The sequence below is a fragment of the Pollachius pollachius genome, assembly GCF_949987615.1.
Source record: "Pollachius pollachius genome assembly, chromosome: 4".
NCBI classification, from domain to species: Eukaryota; Metazoa; Chordata; class Actinopteri; order Gadiformes; family Gadidae; genus Pollachius; species Pollachius pollachius.
The window spans coordinates 2,063,528-2,077,221 of NC_136937.1; the positions used below are offsets into that span (position 1 = coordinate 2,063,528).

Below are 13,694 nucleotides of genomic sequence, written 5' to 3' on the forward strand. Positions count from 1 at the left end.
GGAATTATAATAGCTATCCTGGTATAAAAGCCGACCTGCTTGAGTTGGATGGTGGCTATTTGTGGAATACATTACATACATTCTTTTTAACACACCAGAGAAATAATCCAGAAAATGTCCCTTTAAAAGGGAGGGATAATCTGAAATAAGAAGCACTGGATCCATGCATGCAGTGTTATCTCAAATTCAGTCATGGCCCGTTTTCTTTCTTTACACAATCCAAACTTTATAAACTTTCAAAAGCTGGTGGTGGTGGTGCCAGTTTATTAATGTTGCTCCCTGCATATTTCAACGGTTTGTGATGCAGAAAATACCCCCTTTCCCGTTCCTGCATGAAATAAGACGCTTGTCGCTCAAGGTGGAACTCGCTCTGATACTTTTTGGCCGTGGAAATGCAGAGAGATGCCTTGGAGGCAACCGCAAAAGTAATCTAACCTTTTTCCTTTCTCTCTCTCCCCTCCTCCCCCATCACTGGAGGTAAAAACTAAAGCAATTTATAATAATTCCAACTAAGGCCAAGCTTGGAAAGAGCTGTGCCAGCGGTAAGCGGCATTGTGGGTAATGTAACAAGAATCCAACAAGTACAGTTAGCTGAGTGGTTCGAAAAGGAAAGCATTAAACACAGGAGTAGCCAGCAGTCGCTGCCAACCACGGTGCTCACACTCTGCCAGACTCTCGCAAACCGATCCACGTCCTCAACCCCAAACGCCGGTGACTCTATACGCAGGGAGAGGTGGAGGAAGGTGGAGGAACCGAATTCACTCTCTCCTAAATAGGTTGGGTTGATGTGACTCCGCTTCTCGATGAAGTCTGGATTGGTTTGAAGAGAGGACGGGTGACACATTGGCAGCGATCCTTTTGCTTGCTGCTTGATCTCCATCTCTCTGCAGATTTCTGTTTGAGATGGAGGAGGACTTGACTGACACGTACGCCTCCATCTCAAACAGAAGTCACTTTTCTGTGTCTGATCACAGAGACCGTTGTGCGTTGGGAACAACGTTTGTGTCTGTCTTTCGTCTTTTCCTTGATTCCTTGATGCCAAATTCATCCAAGGAACAACACTGCACAACCCAATTAAACATAAAAAAAAAAACATGTGTATCTGTGTCTGTGTTTCTGAGTGTGTCCCTGTTTTTGAGCGTGTGCTTTGTGTGATTTGGTGTTTGGGTGCACTTGTGTGTGTGTTTTTACAAGTGTATGTGTGTGCGTTTTTTGCAAGTGTGTGCGTGTGTTTCTGTGCACGTGTGAGTCCGAACCTACCGGTGTTGAATCCTCGGCCCAGGGCGGGCCACGGCCGGTGGTTCTTCCACAGATTCCCCAGGTACCAGTCACTCTGGTTCTCCACCAGACCCAGAACCTGCTGGCCTGGGGGAGGAGGAGGAGATAAAAAACGAAATCACTCAAAATGTCCGCCTTCCAACTTCAGTTTGGAGTGTCCCTCAGCACCTGGGGAAGTTCGTCATCCCCGCCCTACTCCTGGTAAGCCTTGGAATAGAATCAAATTTTAAAGGGGGGGGGCGGGGACGCGGAGAATGTGTGTTTCGCTGCCAAGCAATTATCGTTTTTGTTTTACATAGCCTGATGGAGAGTACAGCTCTCTCCGGACAACGATGTGTATGAAGCGCTCCTCGCTGCACGCAGGTTGTATTACCAAAAAAAATCAAATCAACGCGTACACAAGGTGCCCACCGCTAACACCTCCGGTCTACCGCCATTTTGAATGTACATTTAGCAGACGCTTTTAGCCAAAGCGACATTCAACAGTTTGTGCAACCGTTCACACACCGACGGCGGAGTCGACCACGCAGGGCGACAGCCGGCTCCTCAGGAGCAGTCAGGGGGAGGCGTCTCGCTCAGGGGCACCTCGACACTCAGCTAGGAGGAGCCGGGGATCGAACCGGCAACCTTCCGGTTACCAGCCAACCCGCTATACCTCCTGAGCTAAGGCGACCCTAAACACCGTTCGGTGGATTGTTTCGCTTTGTCCCTTCCGTGTGTTTATCCCGTAGGTTTTATTTTTCGGTGGGCGTCAGGTTCTGAGTTAACGGTTCACGATGGGGTTCGCGATAGGGAGGGTTTGGCGACTAATTCATCGATACAACTGCAGACTTGGAACCAACCCTGGCATACAGAGCAGCAAATAAGTCAACAGTGGGTGGAAAGGAGATGTGTGTGTGTGTGTGTGTGTGTGTGTGTGTGTTTGTACGTGCGCCGAGTGTGTGTGTGTGTGTGTATGGCTGATGGGAGATAAAAGGTTGGAGGAGTTCGGAACTAAAAAGAAATACCAAACTGTGATAGCAGATGAGAGAGCGAGAGAGGAGGGTGGTGACACCGTGTGTGTGTGTGTGTGTGTGTGTGTGTGTGTGTGTGCGCGCGCGTTCCTATGGGTATGTGTACATGTATGGGGGGCCTGTGTGCACGCACGCACGCACACGTGTGTGTGTGTGTATGTGTTTACGTGTGTGTGTGTGCGTGCGTGTGTGGGGTACATAGCAGCGGGGGACAGCTTTAATGAAGGCTGTAAGGAAGATTAATGAGAGCTTATTGGAGCAGGCGATGGAGGCGACCCAGCATCACCCCCCCCCCCCCCCAACCACCACCACCACCACCACCACCACCCCCACCACCACCACCCGCCCGCTCAGAACTCACCAGAGAACCAACACCCCCACTGCTCTGCTGCCACTGCAGGCGCTGGGGGAGACGGCAGTGAGTGGGGAGGTGGAGGTGGTGGTGGAGGTGGAGGTGGTGGAGGTGGAAGTGGAGGTGGTGGTGGAAGTGGAGGTGGAAGTGGAGGTGGTGGTGGTAGTGGAAGTGGAGGTGGAGGTGGAAGTGGAAGTGGAGGTGGTGGAGGTAGTGGTGGTGGTGGAGGTGGAGGTGGTGGTGGTGGTGGAGGTGGTGGTGGTGGTGGAGGTGGAGGTGGTGGTGGTGGTGGAGGTGGAGGTGGAAGTGGAGGTGGAAGTGGAGGTGGTAGTGGTGGTGGTGGAGGTGGAGGTGGAAGTGGAGGTGGAGGTGGAGGTGGAAGTGGAGGTGGAAGTGGTGGTGGTGGAGGTGGTGGTGGAGGTGGAGGTGGAAGTGGAGGTGGAAGTGGAGGTGGAGGTGGTGGTGGTGGAAGTGGAAGGGTGGTGGTGGTGGAGGTCGAAGTGGAGGTCGAAGTGGAGGTGGAAGTGGAGGTGGAAGTGGAGGTGGAGGTGGAGGTGGTGGTGGTGGTTGGTGGGTGAGCGGGTGGGGGTTGTGATAAAAAAGGCATAGATAAAAAAAAAAAAAAAGATGACTTGTTTTGATCACTTGGAAGTTATTTCCAATTCCCGAGGTTGATTTTGGCACGACGCGAAGGGGGGGGGGGGGAAGGCGTCCCCCCAAGGAGGGTGCATCAGGCGGGATGAGAGGGAGCGCCCTCGTTTCAAGCCGCTGTTGGTGTTTATTTATGCGTGTGGACGGGGCGGCCATAAAGGCGGAATTATGACTCGCATTCCTTTTGGAGACAGAGTCATGGCAACGGGCATCCGTCTATAAACGTCCCCGACGACAGACGACGCGCGGTGCCAAAGAAGCCCCCTCATGACATCATCTCTCTGGACTCGGTTTGAAGGTTTGGAGCCGCCTGAGCCCAAGGGAACACGGGTGGCGGGGATAAACACTCGCGGTACGGCCGCGACTCGAAAGAAAGACTTCGGAAAAATCCCCGAGCCGAAACAAACTGTCACATTCTAACCGCTACGAGAAAAGAACCACGATTTCTTCGGAAGACCGCTACAGACCCCCGTTAAAAAATACAACGCAATCACCCCGAAACTAATACCTCATATTTTTAAAAGTATTTCTTTCATTAAACAAAAACACCAGGAAGAAAGTCCCATCGATTAATATCACAGGTGTTAATTAGCCATTGATCCCCCCCCCTCCCCGATCGATGACCTGCCGTCGACCATGAATGGAGCTCTCCCTCCACTCCTATTTATAGAACGCAGAGAGAGTCTAGACGGAGATGCAGCCCTCCTCCCGCGCTACAGATGACCGGATACGGCGATACGCAATGCGCCACCGAGCAGCACCCGATAGGAGAGACACGGGGGGGGGGGGGGGGGGTGACGCCTGGATCCATAATACCGGGCGCTCAGCATATTGGCCAATCAGGGGTCGGGGAATGCAGAGGAGAATACGAAGGGAAAGACAGATCGGAACTGCTCTGGTTTCAATTAGGGTGTGAAGGGTGGGGGGTGGGGGGTGGGTGGAGTTTACGGCTACAGATACGTGGGATGGATGAGCCTCAGAGGTCATCGAGGCGCCCTCTGCTATCATCCACTTTAAGAGGGAGAAGATAAGAAAGCGCCGGCGAAGCGGACAGCTTAATTAGCGCCGTGGCTCGCAGACTGAGATGTGTCCAAACGGCCGAGGGGAGCGAGAGAGAGAGTGAGAGTCAGCGATTCAAACAGCACACACACTGTGAGTACAGTGCGTATCGGCTGGATGGCTACACTACACCCAGTGTTGGTTTTGATCCAACATTCAACAACGATACAAAAACGTTCATACCCAGGTCGTTTTGCGGATGGTTTTATCATCTGTGACTTTGGTCGGGAAACCTCCCGGTCAGTTGGGCTTGAAACGATTGAAAACTTGTGAGTTGATGTACCCACTTATTGTATGTCGTACTCATTTATAAAACTTAGCAGTGTGTAGAATCCTATCCTAGCTATGCTTGTTGTTTACGGGGGATGGGTTAACCTAGTGATCGTTAGTGCTTGGCACTTGGTTCTATGAACATCCTTACCGCAACGACAGCGATATGTTTTTTCTCCTACTTCTGACAAATGCACTCATTGTAAGGCTCTTTGGATAAAAGTGCCTGCTAAACGCCCTGAATGTTAATCTAAATGTTAAAAGAAAACCCACATGAAATGCTTGACAGTAATGCGTTTGGTCTTGCGTTTTTGTTTTACTTCTTACTTCATTGTCAAGAAGATGACACTAAATAGGGAAGGTGCGACGCTAGCAGCGAGCGCGTCCCCCTCAACGCCGTTTGCCGAGCGCGCCCTTGAGAGTGATCAGGGAGAAAGCATTTCTACCACCAAAAGGGTTTGATCTGCTGAGTGTGACGCAGGTGACACACGGTGCACTCAGCCCGGCCGTAATACACTTAAGTATTCATAATTCAAGGACAAGACGGAGAAAATAAATAAATAAATGTCAGCGATGCCAAACCAATATTGTCATCCACTCCCGTATTCATTTGTTGCCCGCGTGTGTACGTTGTTAAGCTAATAGCGGCCCGTGTGGATACGTGTGTGTGTGACTTTATCTTTGATAGCGGACACCGAGTTTAGAGTCAACTGTCGGACATTTCGATTCTTACCGCCATTACGAAGTAAATGTCAAGCAAAAAATCAAAATAAAATAAAAAAAGAAATATCAATTAGTATTTCCCCAAACTAAAGCTACTGCCGAGCGACAACAAGCCGAGCGACAACAAGCACAGCGAGAAACTTCGCCGGCTGATTTGACTCAATAATTGTACTTCTGGGTCACTGCTGATTAGCAATTAAAAAAGGACAGTTGACCTTAAAATGGAGGGGATGCCTTTTAGATTCTGGCACCTGTGGTCCAGTCAGGAATTGTTTTGTTTTTTGTGTTGGTTGTTGCTGCTGCTGCTGTTTCTCAAAGTACTTCTGGAGGTCAATACTGTTGCTAGGAGACAAAGTTAAATTCTCCGGAAAAAATGAAAACTCTAGGTTTCTGAAAGGATCGACTTTGTTCATAAAATGTTTGAAACCTCAAAAGAGTCCATAGAAAGCGTGGGACCACATACAAGGCAACGTCCTTTTTTGGTATTCTTTTGTTGATATTTCTGCATTCTCTGTCAGAGGCTTTTGCAGAATAACTATTTCAGAGAAGTTAAGGCTCACCCTGAACAAAAAGGTAAAAACCATCAGGCGAAAAATCTTTGAATTGCCGCACATAACTTGTGAACATCTTCTGACAAGTTAAAAAAAAATCTTTTTTTTTTGCCTCCCAAGGTGAATTCTTCACAGCACCTCACTCTTCCCATTCGGGCAGCAACGCAGTAAGAATGAGGACCTGATGAAACGTCTCTTCAGGGTGAAGGGAGGGGGGGTAATGGTGGGGCAGGATTAACAAGATGAGGTAGATTAATCAATTGCCGCACCCGGATTGAATTAGTTCCACCGGAGAGCAAGCTGTACAAAGTGTTGACACCCCTTCCCTGCTTATTCAACCTCCCCAATCACTTTTCCTTTACCTCCACTGCGACTGAAGACCATTATCTCTCACGCCACACAGCCCACTCTTTGGCAAGCCGATATTTCTCTCCGTGAGTGCTGACAGTTTGACTTGTGGCAGGGCCTGTATCAGAACACACTCTCACCGAAGAATGGGGTGGGCACTGTGGTTAAGTGTTAGGGGGTTGAACTGCACTCCGAAAAAACCAACAAACCAAGATGTCAAAAGGCTTGGGGAGGGAATGGGAGACTGCGCCGTGAATCCCACTTTATTCCAGCCTCCTGCATTTCGGTTTCCCGCTGAATTCGCTCCTGGCCAATTACGGCTTGCGTCAATCCGGAGCGGCATCCAGCAGAGATCCCAGCATGGCCGACTGGCGGTTTCTGCCGGTCTCTCGCCTACACATCCGATACCTTTCACCTTGCCCACACATTTCTGGAGAATAATGTGAGTGTGTGTGTTTGTGTGTGTTCACGCTTGTGTGTCTATGTGTGTGTCTGTGTGTGTGTTTATGTGTGTGTTTATGTGTGCACATGTGTGTATATGTGTTTTCGTGCGTATGTGTGTGCTTGTGTGTATGTTTTTTTGTGTGTGTGAATTTGTGTGTATGCGTGAATATTTGTGTCCGTGAGTGAATGTCTGATTGTGTGCATACGTTTTTTCGTGTGTGTTTGTTCTCGTGTGTTAGTATGTTCTCATGTGCGTGTGTTTGTGTCTGTGTTCGCGTCTATGTGTGTGTTTGATCATGTTCTCTGTGTAGGAGTGAAAGCTTTAGAATCAATCCAGTGAGACTGAACAAAGTCGGGGAGCCACCCTCGGAGTGTGACCACCCTGACGCTCGCTCCAAAACGCCGCCGTGGGCGGCGCTGTCAAACCAAAATTGTACCGGGGGCGACAATTGTACCGCCTACGTAATCCGCGTTCGAAAAATTACGTCATCGTCGACGCGATTGTCCGTTGCCAGGCAGGTTTCAAAAAACATTCGCGCTCATGTTGCCAAAGACAAAATAACATAATACAGATAACACTTGTTTTTACTTTATATTTGTATTGTATTGAAATTAGCTAGTAAACTGAGTTTTTAAAGTGTATCATAGTCTAGCTAGCTTGTGTTAATACACCCGGTTTACTAGCTAAATGCGATGAAACAATTAAATACAATACAAATGTAAAGTTAGCAACGCTAATAAATGTCATTTGTAAAATAAGTGTTATCTGTTTAATGTTATTTTCTCTTGTGACGCTCAATGAATGAGGGCGAATGTTCATGAACCTTCCTACTCATCATTAGATGTGATCGTCCGTTGCCAGGCAGGTTAGGAATTTTCGAACGGGGGTTACGTAGGCGGTACAATTTTCGCCCCCGGTACAATTTTGGTGTGACAGCACCAACATCCATCGAATAAAGTTATTTTCAGAGGTAAAAACTAAAACCCAGTTTCAATTGAAATGACACACATTGTTGTTAAGATCATCCGTTACACTTTCCGGACGCCTCCCTGACCAATGCAACCTTCAACCATGAACGGCCCAATGCGTCCCGATGGGTTTGGGCGATGTCTGGACCTTGTGCTGGCCTGGTCGTTCCTGACTCAACGCGTCGCCATGTCTAACGTCTAATGTCTGTGTGCCCCGAATCTGAAATCCTGTAATTCATATCTTCTTTAATTTCGTAAGTGCGTCTCATTTTGACAGAGAGGAGCACAAGAAGAAGATGCATGTTGATTGAGGTTTGGAAAATAGGCCAACAGCACCGCAAAGATGATTGAGAAGGCGGTTGGAGAAGGAAGTGGGTGGCGGGAAGTGAGGAGTGGGCCGATGGACCAGGGTTTCTGGATCAATAATTGATATTGAACACCAGTGAGCCAAGCGTGCTGGCATCTCTACTTCACGCTTCTGTAAACATAACAGGAAATAGCCAAGTATATCCACCAGGCGGAGCTTCGCTCTGCAAGAACCGGTTGAACTCCCACCGAAATGTACTGTCACTCTTGCAGGCGAGTCCCATGCGTCCCATGTGAAGTTTACCGGATGGACCACAGACAGACATACACACAGACGCACACCCACACACTTTCAGTTGAGGAGACAATGAGCAATAGGTCCGGGAGCGATGAGCAGCTCTGGAGAGCTCATTAAAAAGCACGGTGAAGACATTAAGAGAGTTCCTGGTCGGGAAAGAAACACAACCCCAAATAGATGCACCCGCGTTTTGCATAACTGTATAGGGGGAGATTCAGGGTAAACTCTGGCAACACGGGCTGTTCAGGAACACAGCTGAGGAACGCTAAGGCTGGCACACCCTCCCTGGGCCTTAGGAGGTCCAAACGGCCTGCAACAAGGCATTAGAACCGTTTGCCACCCCTTCGCCGGGGGCCAGAAACCATTACACTCCCAAACAAAATTACACCAAGTCTCTGAAGAGAAATGCTCCCATAACAAAAAAAGCAACTACCTGTGCAATCCAACACAGGCGAGAAAGAGAGTTAACGAGAAGCCGAAAGAAAAGACGATAAAAAAGACCAAGACTGACGATTGGGAAAGAGACACAACAGAAAGGAAAGAAAGAAAGAGAGATTGGACAGAGTTTATTGGAGAGAAGTACATCTCCCAGTAAAGCCCGGCACTCCCTTTAAAACCCGAAAATCCTTGCGATCGCGTCCGTACGAGAGTAAGAGGAGATAGCTGCTGCCGACTGCACAAGAGCCCCTGCATTTTGATTTTCATACACAACCTCAACGGCAGCCCCCTGTGCCACTGTCGAGTGGCAATCCGTGTGGGGGGGGGGGCCCATGGCGTGATGGCGAGCTGTGCTGTAAGCCTCTGCTTTAAAAGGGATGTTAGTGTGGCCGAGCCATCGATTCACCTTCATATCTCTTTGTTCACTGCACAGTGACAGACAGCCGACCAACCTGACGGGGGAGAGCTGATAACAGACAGCGACAGATAAACGTCTGGTGGAGTGCTTAGCCTAAGCAGAGGAAGACGACCGAGCAGCGTTTCAGATTTAATATTTCGCAAATCAATGTTTTTTTTTAAAATGCATCCGATTTTCTCTCTCGATGGCGGTCTTCTGAGGACAGAGCGGAGCCTGTGAAGAGTGAGTGAGAACGTGAGTGAGTGAGTGAGAAAGTACGTGACTGAGTGCGTGAGTGAGTGAGAGAGTGAGAGAGTGAGAGAGTGAGTGAGTGAGTGAGTGAGTGAGTGAGTGAGTGAGTGAGTGAGAGAGTGAGAGAGTGAGTGAGTGATTATGTGAGTACGTGAGGGAGTCATTATCTGAGTACATGAATGAGTGAGTCATTATGCGAGCACGTGAGTGAGTGATCTTACGACAGTTGAGCGGATACATCCCGTGGCGACATAACGACCAGAAGATGAACACACTCTCACTTCCTTCCCTCCCCCTTCCTGCCGTGATTAAACACTGTTACGTTGGGGGGGGGGGGGGGGGGGGGGGGGGGGGGGGGGTCAAACTTTGCAGGAAACTTAAAGGGTTTCCGTTTAGTGTAGCTCTCAAGGCTGATTACGCTAACGTCTGGGGACAAGTCACCCGGTTCGGAGGACGCCAAATGAAGAGCGGGTGACAGGGTCTGGAGCGCTCCGCGGCCGACGTCTAACGAAGACGGATCGGCGGAACCCCACGACCGGACGCAGAGCACCGGGGGGGGGGGGGGCGTGTGGCGTGTGAGTGTGGCCCATAAATTACAGACCAGGAGCCCCGCCAACCCGCCAACCTCGTCTTATCTTTACACCGCACGCCGCTGATTTAACCTTGTCCCTTATGGGCCACCGTCTCCCGACTGCCGCCAAGTTACTGCCACCCCATTCAGCTGCGACACACACACACACACACACACACACACACACACACACACACACACACACACACACACACACACACACACACACACACACACACACACACACACACACACACACACACACAGCGACGGTTTCTGCAGTTGGGCCGCAGCGGGCTGGGAGGTGCAGACGGCGGCGTCTCCGATTGGCTGTTCCGTTAACGGTCTTCCGAAGAGGGGCCCGTGTCCTGGGGTCCTGAAGTCAGCCAACGATCCTTCATTATTACGAGTCGCTTCTCATCGGTCGCTCCCTCCGAGCCTCTTTCGGACCGTCAGTATCGAAACAATAGGGTGTGATTGTAGTGAAATAGGTAGAATTCTCTAAAGTCACGCGTGGGGGACGGTGCAATTGGTTTTTTAACCGACTGTGGGAGAGAATACTGGGAGAATTGACGACCGGCCGGGGTAGAGAGTGTCTCTTGCTTACAAATAAAACTAGGAATTTCCGCACGGCCTTTAGCACTGTTCTGCTACGGCGTGGATGTAGCATTGGCCTCAAAAGACCCCCCGAGCTGTTAGCGAGCTACTACCCCTCGGAAGGTCCGCAGGAAACCCCGTTCAGAACCAATCCCCCCGATCGATTTCTCTGCTTGCGTTGGCGTGTCTAACCGTGGTCATTTCTGTGAGCATCGAGTCTTTCAGTTCTCCGATACAAACCGAGTACGTACCCCCTCCCCCACCGCTGTAAAGTCGGGTATTTCGACTTGTCCTCATAATAAACTTGTGTCTGTCCTCACCGCCCCCCCCCGACTCGCGACGGAGCATTGGGTCCGAGCCGGGAGCGCGACACACGATAACTTCAGAGCGGGGGGTAGTTTCCATCCTCGTGGAAGAGGTCTCTTAAGCCCTCCTCAGAGGGAGCCGGGCGACACAACGATACAGACAAAGCCCGCTGCCCAAATGTGCCGAATAAATCTCTGTGACCGCCATTACTCCTCCCGGCCCCCGCGAGCGGGCGAGGAGACGACCCCCCGCTGAGACGGAGAACACCAGCGGAGAACTCAAAGAAACGAGCTACAACGGTTTCTATAACAATGTTGTTTTGCTTTTATGTTGTTTACATAAGAAAATACCAATAAAAGCATTTTCACAGCAGAGGCTGCCGAGGCGTTTGCCTTATTGCTGTTTCTCCAAAGAAACATCACACACACACACACACACACACACACACACACACACACACCTTGCACTTGAACGCATTGTCAAAACATTGTCATTTTCGATGCTTTCCAGTGGAAATGTCGAAAAACAACCGCGTCTTCCTTTAACCGTGCAAAGCAAACACAACCTCCAGAAGGAGAGAAGCTGTACGAGGGAAGGGATCAGCAGCTGTTCCTCGCTCCCTCGAGTTGGACCGGAACCTTCTGTGTTTGCGCTGTTGTGCTTTCGTGTTTATCGCTCAAACCAAGGAGTCGGTCGACGTCCACGTTTTAATGTTTTCCCTGTGTGACTGGACAAAGGTCAGCCAGGCTGCCAGCATCGAAACGTCTGGACTAGAATACGGCTGTTCTGCTGTTAATGGGGTTTCTTTCATTGTACCGTGTAGTGTGCCAGAACTGTGAGAGGGTGAGTGAGTGACTACGTGAGTGAGCGAGTACATGAGTGAGTGTGCGCACACACACACACACACACACACACACACACACACACACACACCAGCCCGCGCATCGCGTGTGCCCCGCTGCCTGCTAGAGCGCTGACCTTTGAACTTGTGGAAGACGGCCCAGAGTTCGGCGATGTCCGTGGCGAAGGTGATGTCGGTGTCGAGCACGATGACCCGCTGGAGGTCGGAGGGCAGCGTCTTGGTGAGCACCAGCTTCATCAGCCCGTAGATCCCCGAGTAGTGTTTGTTGGGGATCCACGATACCTCCGACTGAAAGGGGGGAGGGGGGGGCACAGGTGACCTTTGACCTTCAGGTAGAAACACGCTCAACCGTTTTAATATGCAACTATTTAATCAGATCTCACACACAGGGAGAGGGGGGAGGGAAGAGAGAGAGAGAGAGAGAGAGAGAGAGAGAGAGAGAGAGAGAGAGAGAGAGATGAATAGAGGTTGGAAACTGATGGCGAGAGAGGGTGAGAGCCTAAAAAGGAGTAGAGGGTTTTAAATTGATAATTCCGTTATCATCACCCACGTGTCACTCTGGTGTACCAAGGGAAGCAGAAGTCCGTGATCATAACAAAATGTCTTTGACCACTTTCGGGGCGGTTTGATTATTAAACTTATCGCACCGTGAAATCCTGCTCCACGCCGCAGAAGACATTCAAAGACCGAGTTTTTTTTTCCTTTTTTAAATCTCCTAATAAAATCAACACTACTCGTGATACCAACCAACCAGCCAAAAGCAGCCATCGCCACGGTTACATCGTCGTCGTCCCCTCGCCCCCCAAACAATCTCACGATCGCCACGCTTTCCGTTGCGGGGGGACGGTTGAAAAACGTGAGCCGAGGAAGATAAAAATAGACGCGGCCTCCACTCGCTGAGCTCACGTCTTCCCGCTCCCACTGATCGAGGGATCATTGATTAACACGGGGCCGATCGGAGGCAGATAGGCCTCGCTCCAGCGGTGTGTGACCGGGTTTGAGTCCTGTCAGGATGGGGTTTATCATCCAGACGCCGCCCGACGTGTGGCGGGAACCGCCAGTGAATGCGGAGCACGTCCTTCTAACTGTATGCGAGTCAACGCGTAGGAAAGGAAAGGAAGTCGAGTCTCTTCGGGAGTCATGGTGGGCCACCATCATGACTCCTTCTATAGCTTTAATAAAGACAGGGGACGTCACACCTCTGCCCAGAGCAGTCAGGGTGAGGCGTCTCGCTCAAGGACACCTCGACGCTGAGCTAGGAGGAGCCGGGGATCGAACCAGCAACCTTCCGGTTACCAGCCAACCCGTTCTACCCCCTGCCGCCTTAAACGGGTGTGATTGTTTTAATGCTTTACACACCCTCTTGGCAGTTCTGTACACAGATTGGCATAATAATAGTAATAATAAATAGGCACTTTGCACAAAATTGTTTCAGGCGGAATGAACATTATTTAAGATTTAAAAGGGAAAATCGACTCGAATTATGTCGAGCGGTAATGTCGCCAGTAAATCTAGACGTTACAGCTCGGCACTTAAACGCAGCCGGAGATAGAAAAAAACCTCTCTATGCAACATAAAGAATAAATAAACATCACACACTGTTTGGGACGTGGGTGGGAATAGAGGACTCTAACGTTTGTAAGAAAAATAAAGGAGCCTGAAAGTGTCCCTCTAACCAATCAGAACACAGTACACCTCTTCCTGTTGTCATACAGGCTACAATTCCTTGACTTATGTGCGTTAAGTATGTTTCGGTTGAGTTGGAAGAAATTATGGTCTGGTACAAATAAAGTATCCTATTTTATGTGTGAAGTTATAAACACTTGGGGAATTGAAAGGAACTTTCATGGAAAAAATATATAACCCGATTTCATATGTCCCTCTGACCAATCAGAACGCAGTGCGTCCCTGCCTGTTGTCATAAAGGTAACCACTCTTTATCTGTTTTAATTACAGACCAACAAACAAAATGGAGGCAAGAGCTGAATTCAAAGTCCATATTCAGAAAC

General features: G+C 49.8%; 1 protein-coding gene across 1 annotated transcript in view; it reads right to left on the minus strand.

Annotated features, from left to right (window-relative positions):
- The window catches only part of large1 (LARGE xylosyl- and glucuronyltransferase 1), a 59,799-nt gene that overhangs the window by 23,762 nt on the left and 22,343 nt on the right, over nucleotides 1-13,694 (minus strand). Inside the window, 2 exon segments of the mRNA XM_079734032.1 lie at nucleotides 1,261-1,365; nucleotides 11,802-11,973. Of these exon segments, the coding sequence (XP_079590158.1) occupies nucleotides 1,261-1,365; nucleotides 11,802-11,973 (277 nt within the window).